The sequence below is a fragment of the Apodemus sylvaticus genome, chromosome 11 (genome assembly GCF_947179515.1).
Source record: "Apodemus sylvaticus chromosome 11, mApoSyl1.1, whole genome shotgun sequence".
Lineage (NCBI taxonomy): Eukaryota > Metazoa > Chordata > Mammalia > Rodentia > Muridae > Apodemus > Apodemus sylvaticus.
Genome location: NC_067482.1, coordinates 17,340,838 through 17,357,925, shown reverse-complemented (window position 1 = coordinate 17,357,925; position 17,088 = coordinate 17,340,838). Strand labels below are relative to the sequence as shown.

The 17,088-nt window shown below is 41.5% G+C and overlaps 1 protein-coding gene across 2 annotated transcripts in view; it reads right to left on the bottom strand.

The window, feature by feature from the left end:
* The window catches only part of G3bp2 (G3BP stress granule assembly factor 2), a 49,328-nt gene that overhangs the window by 9,983 nt on the left and 22,257 nt on the right, over nt 1-17,088 (bottom strand). Inside the window, exons 2-8 of one of the 2 annotated variants that reach the window (XM_052198074.1) lie at nt 8,772-8,890; nt 7,051-7,132; nt 5,182-5,355; nt 3,882-3,972; nt 3,137-3,239; nt 1,952-2,132; nt 956-1,054 (exon numbers count right to left, since the gene is read on the bottom strand). In XM_052198074.1, the coding sequence (XP_052054034.1) occupies nt 956-1,054; nt 1,952-2,132; nt 3,137-3,239; nt 3,882-3,972; nt 5,182-5,355; nt 7,051-7,132; nt 8,772-8,890 (849 nt within the window). Of the gene's footprint in view, nt 1-955; nt 1,055-1,951; nt 2,133-3,136; nt 3,240-3,881; nt 3,973-5,181; nt 5,356-7,050; nt 7,133-8,771; nt 8,891-17,088 lie in introns of those variants that run through there. The other variant, XM_052198075.1, reaches the window with a different exon arrangement.

Below are 17,088 nucleotides of genomic sequence, written 5' to 3'. Positions count from 1 at the left end.
AAAGCACAAATCATTAGGGCTGAACTTTGACCCTGATCAAATACAACCACATTTAAGTATTTAACCAGAAAAAAAAAAAAAAAAAAAAAAAAAAAAAAAAAAAAACACACCACCACCATCAACAACACACAGGTATTATGGTACCATGTACATGTGTAGAAACATTGAGGACAAGATTGATACTAATTATTTTTAAAACCTCAATGTCTTAATGTTAGAGCATCTAAAAAAAATGTATACAATAACCAAGTGTAAATTTTGTAGGAAAATGAAGCTCTACTCAAAATGTAGGGGAAACTGGATACTTATATATGCCAATAAACTTAATTCAAATTTAATCTACACTGTCTAACAAGCATCATAAATAGTGTCATATTTTCACGGTTTTGGAAAGCTCTGAAATGGATAAGATGACAAACAGACAAAAAGCAGAATACTGAGATGATCTGTTAAGGTGAACACTACAGTCATAAGTTGGTACAGGCTTCAATCGAATTGTGTCAAACACTCACAGATTGAGTTTAGGCAATGTAAATATATATAATATATAATATAATATATATTATATATATACACACACACATATATATATAGCAAGGTTTCTATTTCTTTAGAACTGTGATTTTTTTTTTAATGTCATTCTATTTTGAGCCTTTCCAAATTTCTTGCCTAAAATACTCTTGCTAAGTTGTAAAATTTTCAAGGAGTATTTTTCTTAAAGAAGCCTTTAAAATGACAACATTATCATTAGTAAAACCAACTTAATCTGTACTGCAGCACCCAAATCCCACCTCTGTAAATGAGTAGAGATTTGGCATTTAAGTGGGTGCACTGACATTAATACATTTCTGAATGTTTAATCCATCCTTCTGGTTGACTCACTTAAAAATGTATAAAAATAAGCAATTGGCAAATGTAACAAGGATACAATCCAATGTGTTCACAGATTGGTTACCTGTGAGACTGGTGCTTTAACATGGGGTGGAATTCCAGAGGAAGAAACAGTACCACTAGGAGGCAGGTTTTTACTGGTCACTGAAGCCCAGGAGAAAGCCTGCAGGAAATGCAACAAACCTAGACTACTAATCATGGAAAACCACCAACATTCCTATAGGGAAACTTCCAAATATTTAATCTGTTTTCATTTCTAATCTGTTCCTTTATATTGAAGGACTTCCTAATAGAAAGGCACACACACACATGCCAGTCTGTGTGCCAACTTTCAAAATCTCATTATGCAAGATACAACTATTTTGTCTCAACTGCTAAAACCACACCAAATTCCTACATAAGCAAGTGGCAAACCACTATCAACTAAACATGCTATAAAATCTGCAGCAGAGAACGACTCCTCTCCCCTTGCGGGGAGACAGGCTGTGTGAGTGATGGTGTTAGGGAGGAGAGGCGGAGGAAGAGCAGAGTACTGTTGGAGACTCAGCAGACATTCCAAGTGCGCAAGGACTCCTGCACTACTCTTCCCGCTGCCCGAATGCTAACCGGCTGGCTACTTGACAGAGTTCACATGGGATGCTATGGGTGCCACACATCTGTTCAAGAGAATTAGCAGAGTAAGAAAACTGATCCCATTTATATCACAAACAGGTGTCTCTCACAGATCAACTTCAGTTGGGACACTGCATGACTCCTGGAGCATCAGAAGATGAGCAACTGAAAACCTCACACAGGGACTTGAATAATTTCATCTAAGTCATTCAACACTGCATACAGACAAGAGGAATCTTAGGTTATAAATTTCACTCTTAGGAATATTTGGGGGTAGAGAGAAACCACGAAATCTCCCCAGAACAACAAAAACTCAAGCTTCTTTCATATACAGATAAGTATAGCTTATTCTTTCAAATAACAACCAAAACCATGCTTTATTAATTAATGGCACCAAGTATGAAAATGCGAGGTCCCAGATCTGAAAAGTTCCTTTGAACTCACTCACCTTCGGAGGTTCTTGAGGCAGGGAAGCAGGCTCAGCAGGAGGAGGAGTGGCCGACTTCTCCTCTAGCTCTTCTAAGTGCTTCTCTTCCACTTGAGGTTTCAGTTCTTCAGTCTTTGCCTCAGATTCTGGCTCAGGTTCAGGTTCATGAGAGGATTCTTCTAAAGGCTCCTCTATGCCATTACTAGAATGAAACAGCTAGGTCACTAGGTATTCAAATGAAATAAAACTCTCTCTCCAATCTAACAGTTGTAACTAGTTATGTTCTTGCTGCTAACCTGTTCTGCATCTGGAAAAAAGTATTCTCTGGTCAGACACGTGGTGTTGGGTATGGATGAAACCTTAGCACTGCCGGCCATGCACACACCAGGGAGACCGCTCTACCTCCAGTCTACACTTTTTGGGTCTTCTTGTTTCTTGAGACAGGATTTTACTATGTATCCTTGACTGGCCTGGAACTCAGCTCTGTAGACCACTCAAGCCTCAAACTCAGTGAACTTCACCTTTGGCCCCCTTAGAGTGCCAGGATTACAGTGCACCATAGCATCTGGCCCCATCAATTTTTAAAAATGGGTTTTATTATTTTGCACATAATGGTATTTCACTTATATGTATGTCTGTGCACCATGCATGTACACTGCCCTCAGAGGCCATAAGCGAGCATCAGATTCCCGTGTCTAGGATTCCCCCAGCCATGTGGGTGCTGGGCATCAGCTGGTGCTCTTAAGTGCTGTGCCATCACTACAGCCAAACCCCATCATTTCAACATAAATGATGGCAAGGTTTACTCCAGCATTAAGTATAAGCCCTGCGTTTGTTTTCTAATCAGCGTGTGTAGGGACCAGACTAGCAGGGTAAGTACCTTCACAGGCCAACACACTTCTCTGCCTGCAATATCTCAGTCAACCATAGCTTTGATACAAACCATGTGAAATTTTTGAATTAAGTAGTAATTTTCAGTGTCTGATACATGCCCTAAGTAACCAGATGCTGGCTTAAACAGGCGGTTTTAACAGAAATGTATTCCCAGGGACTAAGAGTGTGGTTTGGTATTGTGCATAATTCAACATGCATGAAATACCTAGCACCAAAGGAAAGAGCTAACTTCCAACAACAATCCTAGAAAGAACTACCTTACAGTTAGTTCCTACAGGTCAACGCAACCTTGCAACCGCTAGCTAGTCTTACGTCACGGGATGTGCGTCATAGTAAGCGTTGTTAGCATTCTCTTGCACAGGTTCAGGAGACGGCTGCCTGTCTTCTTGCTCCTCTTCCACTTCATCTTCCGACTCTGACAACACACGACACATCTTTTTAAAAGAGGCTTACACAGGCCCTAGCATACATACTGTAGTATGTTTAAGGGTTTGCTAGTTTAAAATGCCAGCCGACTTACAAAGGCACTAAAATATTCACTAAAATATTCCCTGTTCCCCACAAACTAAAGAGAACAAGCAGTAAACAAATTGATTATTATACTCTATTTTAACAAGATGCATTAGTAAAGAAAGGAAAAGCTAAGAAACATTATTTTGGTTCTATTGTCATGTCTATTCGAGGATGGTAATGAAAAATCTGGTATTATTTTTTATCAGTGGATGAATAACTACAGTATACACAACCTGGATGGGCAACAGCCAGGAAGGGAAAGTTGAGTTCTATGCCACTCATTTCATTTTGATAAGTGTGTCTCCAAGACAATCCCAGAATATGTAGCAAACTCTTGTAGAGTCTACAGACAAGTCACCTATACAGACTTCCTAGGTTTGACGTTTACATAAATTCATGTACACACAGTTATATACTTCCCCTAACAAAAACTAAAGGAGGAAAGAGTTTCAGTTCAAATTAGCAGCAAATTTCTAAAAGTTTCATGTTATAGAAATTACAAAGTAAGACTATTGAGAACCTTTCTCCTTCAAGTTAAGCTCACCTTCATCAAGTTCTGGTTCAGAATCACCAAATACTTCATCTTCATAACGAAACATATCATTGTGAACATAAAATTTATTTGGAACAGATCCCTATAGAAAAACAACATACAAGTATTTGATGAATACCCATCAATAGAAGTACCTACAATAACCTCAAACAACTGTAAACACCCGTGGTATTGTATTAAAAGAACAAATTAAATGTTATACACAATCTTACGCAATCTATATTTTAGTACCACAGAAATAATCTAGACCAAATATAATTATCCAAAGCTGAGAATGTTATGATGTTAACATAGAGAAAACAAACATATCACCAAATGATCATAATAAAATGTGGTAGCCAACGCCTGTAATCCCACCTCTTTGGAGAGGGCGGAGACAGGGCTACAGATTGAGCTATGGGGGACAGTATTAAAAAAGAAATACACAATGCACATACATGAAAATGTCAAAACAAAGCCCAGCAGGAGTAGACACTAGTGATTAAAAATAGAAAAATTATATAATTATATTTAAATTAAAAAACTTCTAAAAATTAAATCCATAAAGTTTTTCACTTTTACAAATCCTTTTGAAAATAGTTTAATATTTCAAAGATCATGTGGGTCTTTTCCTCTGTCTTATGGTCGTGGGAATCAAGCTCTGAGACTTCAACAGAAAGCCAAGTGCTCTACTGCTGAGCTGAATCACCCCAACCCTCTTTTCAACCACTTACACATTTACTTCAGAATCTAACTGCACACAAACGTACATTCAATGTCCAAATAAGCTGTATCAACGCAGCTAATAAATTCTCTCAAAACAGCTGCAGGCAGGAAGGAGAAATGGCTTAGTGGTTAAAACCCAGACTCCTTTTGAAGACCCAGGGTTTAACTCCCAGAATGGCAACTCACAACTGTAACTCCAGTTCCAGAGGATCTGATACCCTTCCAACCTCTGTGTGCATCAGACATAGCCATACAAGCAAATAAAACAAACAACAAAACTAAAGGGGCTGGAGAGAGATTGTTCAGCACTTAAGGGAGCAGCTGTTCTTTCTCCAGGACCAGGGTTTGACTCTGAGGGCCCATGGAAGACTGTCTTTAACATCAGTTCCAGGACATCCAGAGACACCAGGTGTGCAAGTAATGCAGACATAAAGGCAAAACAGTCATAAAAGTAAATAAAATTCAAATATCAACTAATTATAAAAGAGCCACAAGCAAATCCAAGCCTATAGGAAGAAACTAGCATTTCAATAAACTATTAACAAATAAATCATATAAACACAAAGTAAATGAAGTAAAAACTTACTTCTGGAGCCAGAACAAAGGTTTGCATAAACTTCCTCTCAGGCTGTCCGCTGTTAGACAGCAAGCCCATGACCTGGACCACTACGCCATCGCTCAAGGTTGCATGCGCATCCACATGGCGGATTTTGGTATGGCATTCACTGAAGTTCAGAGATAACACTTTGTGGTGTATATCCTTTACAGAGGAAAGGGTGAAGAAAATGACTGTCTTGTGCTTCCACATATCTACCGGCCACTGTGCATGCACATTTCCTCATGACTCTAAAAGGTTAACTGTTTTTTTTCCATTAATTTGAATTCAGTCCAGAAACTATGTGTTATAACAGACCACCTGTAAACTCCTGTCACTTAGGTACAAGAACTCTCAAGGCGTCTTGATACTGTGTTGCAGTCTGGCGCTGTGCAGCTCTTGGCTAGCTCAACTGATAGAGCTTGATACTTAACCTGTCTGTGAAGCTAGGCCTACTCCTGGAAACTTCTAGCCTCGTACATTCTTTTTTTTGTTTTGTTTTGGTTTTTTTGTTTTGTTTTTTTGGATTTGGTTTTTTCAAGACAGGGTTTCTCTGTATAGCCCTGGCTGTCCTGGAACTCACTCTGTATGTAGACCAGGCTGGCCTCGAACTCAGAAATCCACCTGCCTCTGCCTCCCAGAGTGCTGGGATTACAGGCGTGCGCCACCACCGCCCAGCTGCCTCATACATTCTAATCCAGGCCTAGAATGCTTCCAGGCCCTGAGACCTGCTGAATAAGCTCATCCCTTCTTAGTTCTTTCTGAGCTCTGACTGACTGGCTGGTTCAACTCAGCTGTTCCAGCTCAAACTCCTCTCCTAGCTGGCTGACTCAAACTGCCTTCTCCTCGGCCTCTCCTGAACTGCTCTGCTTGGCCTCATAGGAACTCTGGCAATCTGCTCTAATCTGGTTCCTTCTCTCTCTCTCTGGCTCATTCTGTCTTCACATGTGTCTAGTTTGCTCTTTTCATCCTGTCTCTGTGAAGCTGTCCCGGAAGCCTACTTAAGTAGCTTCCCTTTCCTCTCTTCTCTGAAACTTGGGCGTATCCTGTTCTGTCAAATCTTTCTCTAATTTGTCACTTTGTCTGCCACTCAATTAGACCTCACTTCAAACTTGGGTACTTCCTTCTACAAACTGACTTTACCTTCGTTGTTTGGGATTAGAGGTGTGTACTAAGGGCATGTCTATATCCCAGCCAGAGGGATTAAAGGCTGAGCCACGCCATAATTAGAAACAGATTTTTTTTTTCAGTAACTAACACAATCAATCTTGGGGTTCACAATGTGATCAAATATCCTGCAACAGTACAGACTGCCACTCTCAAACGTTACCAACTGCCTTGGGGTTCATTTTACTTTATTATGCTGTTTGCTGATGCTATTTTTCTACATCCAGATTCTTCCTGTTTGCTAAGGACCAAGCGTGGAGACCAACTGCAGCCCCAGATCCTCTTAACGTCCGCTCTTCCTATCAAGGTCTATTATTTCATTTCCTACATCCCTGTAACATGCAAAATATTTGTTCTCGCCCGAGCAGTGGTGGCGCATGCCTGTAATCCCAGCACTTGGAGGCAGAGGCAGGCGAATTTCTGAGTTCAAGGCCAGCCTGGTCTACAGAGTAAGTTCCAGGACAGCCAGAGCTACACAGAGAAACCCTGTCTAGAAGAAAAAAAAAAATTCGTTCTCAACTATATGTATAAACCATTCCACAATCTCCTTTTGAAAACATCCTGATATATAAGAGTTCTACTAAAACTCTTAACAGCAAAAGATCACAACACTAAAAACACCTAACAGAAAGGCTATATTTTTAAAGCCATCTTAATTCAAAGACATTTGCAAACAGGTAATTTGTGACTTACATTTTGGCCATACACTGCTTCCTGGGGCTTTCCACTGGCATCCACTCCACCATGGACATAGGAGGAATTCCTGCCATAAAACCTGCAAAACCCGTGACAGTTAAAAACATTGCCACTGCCTTAGGAGAGCTTAGGAGCCACCTGAGTGCTGGTAACAAATAGACAAGGGGCCTTAGTCACAAACATGACTGTGACTGGACTGCTGCCCGCGGAGTTGCTGTGCTGACTGAATGAGTCACTGCCCACAGAATCCTCAGCACAGCCATGGAACAAGGCAGGTGCTCACATATGTGTCAAGCTTACTAAAACTGAGTGAGTCCAAGTGCACTCTTAATACTTAGTATTCTGGTAACTTATTGATCATATTTTTCTTCTGATAGAAAAACTCAAGTTGTCCAGATTTATTGACTATCAAATGTCCCATTTAATACTCTGTGACCTCCAAGTGGTTACTAACTCCAACAGGCTTACAGTTTACAAACTTCAAATAATCAAAAGCAATTCAAAGACCATGCAAAAGTTTACAATCAATCTCTCTCTCTTTTTTTTTTTTAAAGATTTATTTATTTATTATATGTAAGTACACTGTAGCTGTCATCAGACATACCAGAAGAGGGAATCAGATCTCATTACAGATGGTTGTGAGCCACCATGTGGTTGCTGGGGATTGAACTCAGGACCTCTGGAAGAGCAGTCAGTACTCTTAACCACTGAGCCATCTCTCCAGCCCCTACAATCAATCTCTTATTAAGTTATTAAGTACATAATTTATGTTCTCAGGCACTAGACAAACATGTCAGAACTTCCTCTGTGCCAAGCAGTATTTTCAGTGACATATACTGATTCTTTTAATCCTAACAACTTCATAAAATAGCGCCATTTATCTGACTGTGCATAGAAGGTTAACAATCCACATAACCTGTTCACGCCACGTGATATGCCCAGCTCCAGCAGAGATCTGATTCCTTCAGCCTCCTCAGACACCTGTACACATGTGCATGCCTACACACACCACACACACACTTAAAACCTAAGAAATAATCAGACCTTAGATGTGACAATTCTTCAAGGAACTTACTCTAAGAATATAATTAACTAAGGTATAATATAAGGGCTGAGGAGAGAAGTATTAAAAACTTAGTGAGGTTTTAGATTTGTATGAGTGTTTTTCATGTATGAAACTCAAGCAAGCCAGTAAGAAACATCCCTCCATGTCCTCTACATCAGCTCCTGCTTCCTGGCCTGCTTGAGTTTTCCAGTCCTGACTTCCATTGGTGATGAACAGCAGTGTGGAAGTGTAAGCTGAATAACCCTTTCCTCCCCAGCTTGCTTCTTGGTCATGTTTGTGCAGGAATAGAAACCCTGACTAAGACAAGATACTAATAGCATCTCCCAAGTAATACTATTCTTCAGATGAGAACACAGATCCTTCCCAGTTGTGTAGCAGGATTTCTCAACGATATGAGAACTTGAATAGCCGAGTTTAAGTCATTGATTTCTAATCACTCACTGGAACCGTTAGTACTATACCTCATTTGGTCACACACACACACACAAGCGTATCCCTCAGGATTTCATGTCTCATTATACTAATGTGGAGCTTGACTCAGTACTAACATAACATGTTGTTCCTATTTGCCAAGATATTATCAACACAGAGACACAACAGACAATAAAATGTGGCCATATCCAGAGAATACTAAGAAATGTCTAAATTTTACCTGTGCAAATATTCTGGAGCTTTATTGAGCAAAGTATAATATTGCCTCACAAACTCCCGCCCCACAAGCAGCGGACTGGGCTTCTCCATAACCATTTCTTTGCTGCACAATGTCAAATGCTGGAGGAGAAAACACAAGACAAAGAGGTATTAAGTCACCCTTGCAAAATACTACAAAATAAATCTTAGATGTATAACTGAGAATAAAGCAGATAAACACCATTTATTAAAAATGCACCACAATAGAAAACTACATTTCTGGCAGAGGGATGGTACAGCAGCCAGGAGCCTGTTCTAACAGGATCCAGGCTCGAACCCAGCCCCCACATTAAGATACACTACCGTGTAACTCGTTGCCTCTTCTGGCATCTCCTTGGGCACAAGGCTCACACATAGTGCACAGTCACATATGCAGACAAAACACCCATACACATTAAGTCAAAATGGAAAAACTAACCTGGTTAATTACAGCTTATTACTTCATACATATAGCCTTCAGAGCAGTCTAATTAGCCAACACAAGGAATAAGGAGCAGCAGGCCATACAGATGGCTCATAAATACCTATAACTTGCTGGGCAGTGGTGGCACACACCTTTGATTCCAGCTCTTGAGAGGCAGAGGCAGAGGCAGGCGGATTTCTGAGTTCAAGGCCAGCCTGGTCTACAGAGTGAGTTGCAGGACAGCCAGGGCTACACAAAAAAACCCTTTAACACATATCCATACATGGATACACAAATACACATGATTAAAAATATTATCTTGGCGAGAGATGATTCAGCAGCTAAAAAGCACTTCTTGCTCTTACAGAGGATCCAGGTTTAGTTCCCAGAACCCACATGGTAGTTTACAACTGTGTTCTAAGAAACGGAATCAGGCAAACAAGCAGTGTACCTACATACACTAAATACATACACTAAATACACACACACACACACACACACACACACACACAGTCTCTCTCTCCCTCCTTCCCCCTCCTCCTCCTCACCCTCCCACCCCCTCTCTCCTGGTTCGGGATGGCTCAAGAGGTAAGGGCATTTGCCTGACCTGACCTTAATTCCTCGGGACCAACAGAGTGGAGAAAACTGACTTCCATAGTTTTTCTTCTGATCTTTCTATGCACTCAAAGAGAGAAAGTCCCAAACTCTTATTTTTAGTAAGATGTTTGATTACTATCTAATCAGTACAATAGTAAAATCCAAGGAATAGTCCTGGGTTCAATCCCAAGTACAAAAAAAAATGTGTATAGATCAACAGATACACACAAGCATATTTGTCTTAAAAGGATATGTGTGCGACTTTACTTTTTTGTTTTGTTTTGTTTTGTTTTTCCGAGACAGGGTTTCTCTGTGTAGCCCTGGCTGTCCTGGAACTCACTCTGTAGACCAGGCTGGCCTCGAACTCAGAAATCCGCCTGCCTCTGCCTCCCAGAGTGCTGGGATTACAGGGATTACAGGCGAGCGCCACCACCGCCCGGGCGCGACTTTACTTTTTATTCATGTGCATGTGTGCCCAAAGCAACCAGAAGAGGGCATCACATTCAAGCCCTGGACTATAGATCACAGGCACTGTGAACCAATCCTATGTGAATAGCAAACCCCTTTACTTAAAAGTACTGTGGGGGCAGTGTGGGGGGATGGCACAAAACAAAAGCCGAACACACTTCTTAAGTGTGTATCAGGCAAATCAAAATGCTACCAGAATTCCTATTTTAACAATTTCAATGCAGGTTTTCTTTAAGCAACTAAATAATTTCAGCCAAAGATATCCATAGCCATCTTAATACCATGTGGCATTTTTCGTAAATGTCAGGTGTACTAAGGTGGAGGAGCACAGTGGACAAGTGCTGTTCTAGGGACCACAGTGTTACCTACCGGCTGTTCCATGGAGTTGCTCCTTCCTCTGGAACTGTCCTTCTAGACTTTCTCATGACCCATATCTACTTCAGTTTTTATATGGAATTCTACTTGCTTTCAAAATCAAGTCATGAAGCAGATGCAAACAGTACATTACAAGTGCCACTATCTTCCTCAAATACAACTTTCAGCGGCTGACAACCCTAAGCAGAAAGACTCATGTGCTACAGTAAGCTAAGCAGCTGAAATCAAGACTGGCCCCACACTGCCAGACACAACATACCAGCACTTTTTTACATGCACATGTGAGAGTGAATACATGCTCCCAGACAAACTCAGAACCACTCTCCAGGCACTGTCTGCTGTTTTTAAAAGATAGTGTCCTCTCACTGGCCTGGAAGTTACCAAATGTTAGGCTATCTTGTTACTACTGAATGATGTAACAATATGCTTCAAAAACATGAAAAATAGAGAAATTACCAGTGTAGACAAGAATATCCACCTTACCAAAAATTACAATTGTGAACAACGCTGTCTAAGAATCTTAGCTTCACCCAGCACTCTGGGAGGCAAAGGCAGGTGGATTTCTGAGTTCGAGGCCAGCCTGGTCTACAGAGTGAGTTCCAGGACAGCCAGGGCTACACAGAGAAACCCTGTCTCCAATGTATGAATGCTCTGCTGCATATACATTTGCCTGCCAGCAGAGGGCGTCGGATCCCCCATAGATGGCTGTGAGCCATCATGTGGTTGCTGGGATTTGAACTCAGGACCTCTGGAAGAGCAGCCAGTGCTCTTAACCACTGAGCCATCAGCCCTGAACCTTTTGTTATCAAAATTATGTTATAAACTCTAATGGAAGACTAGAAAATGACTGGTGCATGAAGGGGGCAGAAACTTCAAGTTACAGGCACGCAGTTGGACGGCTTCCTCATCGCCATCACTGCCGCATGGACTCACCTTTTCTCTGTGCTATACTCTCAAAAGTCGAGGATAATCTCTGGCCAATAGCTTTGCCATGCACATGAAAAAGGTTACTATGTCACGAGTGCACAGTAACTTTAAAATTTTAAAACATTTTTTCAATTTTCATAGCTTTCTGGCAACCATCTAACAGGCATGCTACTAGTTAGAAAATAAGTTTCTAGGGGCAGGAGAGATGGCTCAACAGTTAAGGGGGGGGGGGATGCTTTTCCAGCACACCTGGGTTTTTGATTCCCGGCACTCACCTGGCCCCCTTGAACACTGGGCATAAACACATGTGGTATAAAGGCAAGCAAAACACTCACACACAGACATTTAAACAAAGCTAGACCGCCAGGCCCCTGCCTGCCTCATCTACAGTGAGGGTCTTAAAGGAAAAAAGGGCTAAAGAGAAATATGGTTTTAGAATAAAGATCAAAAGTATGAAGGTGACCAGGGAGTTAGTTCAGCTAGTTTGTCTGAAGTCCTGGACTCCAACCAGATCACTGAGGATATGAGAATGCACGCAACATTCCTGGTTTGGAACAGGGGCCCACTCTAGTCAAGCCTGACCTTGAATCCCTAGCAGTCTGTCTGCCCAAGGCTCCTAAACACTGGGATCAGGTGAAGGGGCCAGGCCTGGCATAACAACACTGAGGTAAAAACTGAACCACATCACATTAAGAATAATACAATTCTCACACAGTAATATCTAATTGCTAAAGTCTGGCTAAACTAAAAATATTGCCAAGTAAAGGTAAACCAGGGCAGTTAGACGGGAACAAAAGCAGGGAAATCCAGAAAATGTAAGTGGCTTGGTGGTTAAGAACATCACTGGCCGCTCTCCCAAAAGACCTGGTTTCTATTCCCAGCACCTACATGTCAGGTCATATCCACGTGTAACTCCAGTCCCTTCCAAGCTGAAGCCATCTTCTGGCCTCTGCAGGCACCAGGAATATATGTGGTATATAGACACACATGCAGGTTAAAACCTTATACATAAATAGGAAAGGCTTTGGGGCCAGTCCCAGTATCAGCGACAGAGAGGAAAGCACGTGACACAGGCCCTAAAGAGGGGCCCCAACCCTCACTGTCATCCAGTGTAAACCTCGAACTTGGGGATTCAGACCTCAGTCCCTAAACTGCCAAAGGCTACATACAGCGCCATTAAACAAGGCACTGAAGAGACCAGAACAAAACTTAAAATGATGGCTTCCTTAACAGAAAGGCAATGTATAAGATGAGTAAAGAATGAAATTAATTCTAAAAAGCCAAATAGTAAACTTATTAGAGCATATTACAATAGATAAGATAGGGTTATCCAAAGCAAAATAATTCTCATTAATTACGTAGATATCTTAAATGGTCTCTCCCCCATGTTCTTACTAATTAAGAACACTGCTCTATTGCTAGTGATAAAATGGCCCTTCAGAAAAATCAAATCCAACTGCAAATAACTGGTCATAACTGCCAATGCAACTGTTTCAAGGTTTCAAATTTCAGAACATTCCAGCCTTTCAGACTGGAGATGCTCAATCCTATGTGTAGCTCAAAAATCTAAAAATTCTGCAACTTCCTTCCACACTTGTGATCCCAAGCATTTTCAGACACAGGGACCTTTGATTCCCATTCTCTCTGACACAGGTGCCATGTAGTGCAGAACTACCTTAGGTTTCTGCTCTTGCTGCCCTCCCTGCCTCAGAAGCCAATGACAGTGTGACATCACCAGGTGCAGCTCATGGAACCCGGGAGCAAACCCTGGGCTGGCGAGCTTCAGGCAGGAGCTCCACCAACAGACTCCACCCCAGCACCCTTAGACCTCTGTGAGCATTCAAACACAGCGCGCCACTCACTACAGTCAGTTGCATGAAATCTCATGTCATTCTTTCATGATTATTTCAATGCTTGGAGAGAACAGGCAAAATAAGTACTTGTGGAGAAAAAAAATTATACTTTCTTACTGAAAAAGGTCAAGAAAACAAAACAATACCTAGATAAGGAGGGGAAGTGCAGAAAAATCCACTCCCAACCTTGGAAGGGTATATATAGCATTATTTACCCATAGCAGCATTTACCCACGGTAAGAAGGTCTCCAACAGCGCACTTTAGCCTCTATCAGAATGTGCTATCAAAGGCTGCCCAAGCTCAGCCCCAGCGCATCTCTGGGGCAGGATGCCTACCCCCACTCCCCCTGCAGGCCTCACACTTAGGCCAAGGCCCTTTCTCACTGACCCAAAGACTAGATCCCATTTAGTCCAACTGTAACTATAACTGTAACACTGTAACTATATCCAAAGCTCTCCAAGGTCTTTGTTTAAAGTGACTCTAGTGACCACAATACTATCAAGCCACTCATTTTAGGACAAGGAACAAATACGTTGGAGCAACCTTGGATCCCAGAACAGCACTGATAGACCTAAGGAGGTTCCAGATAAGGCAACCCTAACGATAAAGGGCGAGTACAAAAGTTAAACACGAGCACCAATAAGACATTATGTGCTGCCCCCCCCCCCCCCATCCATCTGAAACAAGGTCGTGTAGCTCGGCTGTTCTGGAATTCCCTCTAGGGACCAGGCTGCACTCCAATCAGAGATCTACCTGCCTGCCTGCCTCTGAGCTTACAGGCATATGCAGTCATGCCCATCCTAACATTACATTTTAAAGTTTAGTGAGTATCTTGTGTTTCTTTTACCTCCTTGAATAAGAAGGGTGTTAACTTCATTTGCAGAAAAATGAAACTGATACTTAAAATTCACAAGAGACCAAGGTTCCTCAGCGTTAGATTCGAGAATAAATAAGAGTTTTACATCATCAGCATGATGTTTTCATTATTACACTTACCTGCTTTGGGCCAGGTGTGGTGACATACACCTTTAATCCCAGCACTTGCAAGGCAGAGGCAGGTGGCGCTCTCTCTCCTGAGTTCAAGGCTAGTCTGATGCATACACAGAGTGAGTTCCAGGACAGCTGGGGCTATAGAGACTCTATCTCAAGGTGGGGGGGGGGGGGGGAGAGGTGAGGGTGATGCAGCAGCAAAATAGGATTATTTTTGTGGACAGGAGACTGAAAGTTCAAGGCTAGCCTGGTAGGATGCCAGGCTAGAACACTCAGCAAATGCCAGGCTAGCTCGAGCTATACAAAGATCCTGTTCCCAAAAAGACAAATAAAAGCAATTAAAAAAATAAAAAGTCAAGACTGCTGGGGTTGGGAGGAACAGGACAACAACATAATATAGTAAGAAATATCCCCAACCTTAGTATAGTAATGATTTCTGGATAGATAAAAAATATCCAGAGATGATTAAAACAATCCAAAGCACAAAAAAACTATTTTTTGCTAAGAGTTTGGGAAAACCACACTGATTTGCTTTATCAGCTAACCAGCCCAGTGTAGGAACCAGGTCAAAACTTTCAACTCAGTTCTACCCTCTTTCTGTTCACAAGCAATCCAACTTGTACTTCAGTGTAAACATTGAAAGAGGTCATTTGGCGGGCGGCTGTGGTAGCGCACACCTTCTTTTGAGTTCAAGGCTAGCTTGGTCTACAGAGTGAGTTGCAGGACAGCCAGGGCTATACAGAGAAACCCTGTCTCAGAAGAAAAAAAACCAAAAAGATGTCACTCATCACCTCATGTCCACTCAACATGAAATGCAGGAAAAATTAAGGCAATTTAGAAAATAACTTCTGGGGCTGGAGAGATGGCTCAGCGCGTAAGAGCACTGACTGCTCTTCCAAAGGTCATGAGTTCAAATCCCAGCATCCACATGGTGGCTCACAACCATCCATAAAGAGATCTGACACCTACAGTGTACTTACATATAATAAATAAATATTTAAAAAAAAAAAAAAAGAAAATAACTTCTAATACTCATAATGTGTAATGATTCTCCAACAAAGAAAGAACTGCTGTCAAGAATCTAAGGACACTGAGTATCTGTAAATTTCCAGTTGCTGATACTGAAACTTTGGTATTTTAATCTCTAATACAAATAAAGCTGCACATATTCCCCGGCTACGAACAAAGCTGCACATATTCCCCGGCTACGAACAATGCTAACAATGTCTTCTAAACCAAAACTTTCCTAATAATCCAACTACTCAGGTCATTAATTTAACATTTAGTCTAGATGGTAAATTTGCCCTAGGTTCACATGCCAAAGGCTGAACAAGAAACTGCCTTCATCATCTATCAGCTAATGGTGGCTGGATCTGGGTACTACTAGCAAGGCAACCTGGTGCCTTGAACTTATTCTTAGCCAAAGTTAGTCTACTAACTTATCAAATGACTTCTTTACCTGCTCCTGACAGCCACCCATCCCACAAGCATTCTAGTTACTCCACCTGAAGTTTGCTTTCACTATCACTAATGTTCCAATGTTTTCACCATCACCAATGTTTTCTGTGTTTTGTTTGAGTCTCAGTTTTCTGTGTGGCCGCGGCTGTCCTGGAACTCACTCTGTACTGTACAGACCTGCCTGCCTCTTGCCTCCCAAATGCTGAGATTAAATCATGTATCCATGGCCACCAATATTTCAATTCTGAATACTCAATAACCTAAACCATCACAGAACTAAGCCACTAGGTAACACATTTTGAAGCTGTTCTCACAATGATTTTTCAGAACAAAATAATTCGCATATACTGAGATTAGACGAAACATATGACCTAAAACAGCAACGAAGGGACAATATATAACCCAGCCCTAAGGTCCAAACTAACAGAGCTTTTTTTTTTTTTTTTTTGAGTCAGTACCTCACTAGGTAGTTCTGGCTGTCCTGTGGATGTATGTAAACCAGGCTGGCTTCGAACTCAAAAAGCCACCTGCCTCTAACTCCAGAGAGGTGGGACACTGAATTCAAACCTAAAGACCATAAAGGGATTTCGCAAAGCCAAGTGTTTATTCAGAAAGTTTGCTTCACATGCCTAGGGCAACAACTGCCAAATATGGAATTGGAACAAGAAATTACAATCCTCATCTAGAATTGGTGCATCCTTTTAAACTGCAGCTAATGGTTCCCCTGCCTGGGTACTTGGAACAAACAGGTATGGTGTCTAGAATCTAAAATCCAGAAACCTTAGGCTAATCAATAGCACAACAATCACACCCGGAGAGAAGGGGCAATTTTCCTTGATTCAGCTTTGGTGCACGTGTTTTGTTTTTAAGAAGCACCTCCTCAATATTTTTTGTGCTTTGGTTTAAAACTAGTTATATCTTAGAGTAAAAATTGTGAAAACGACCCTACTGCCCCAAAGCACCACAGGGGTACCTGAAGAAATCTGCCTTTACAGACGCAGGAAAACCTCAATCAGATTCCACTAACAAAATCCACACCATCTAGGGAAACTTACGTTCTTCTCCTCTTATCCTACCCCAAAGAATAGTAGGGGTAGAAAAGCCCATTCCCAAAGCACTGAAACGTCCTTTTTATTCCTGGGTAAACAGGAGATCGTCTGCAGAAAAAGGACGTAGGAGACGCACGTTACAGTCCCAGTATCCGAAC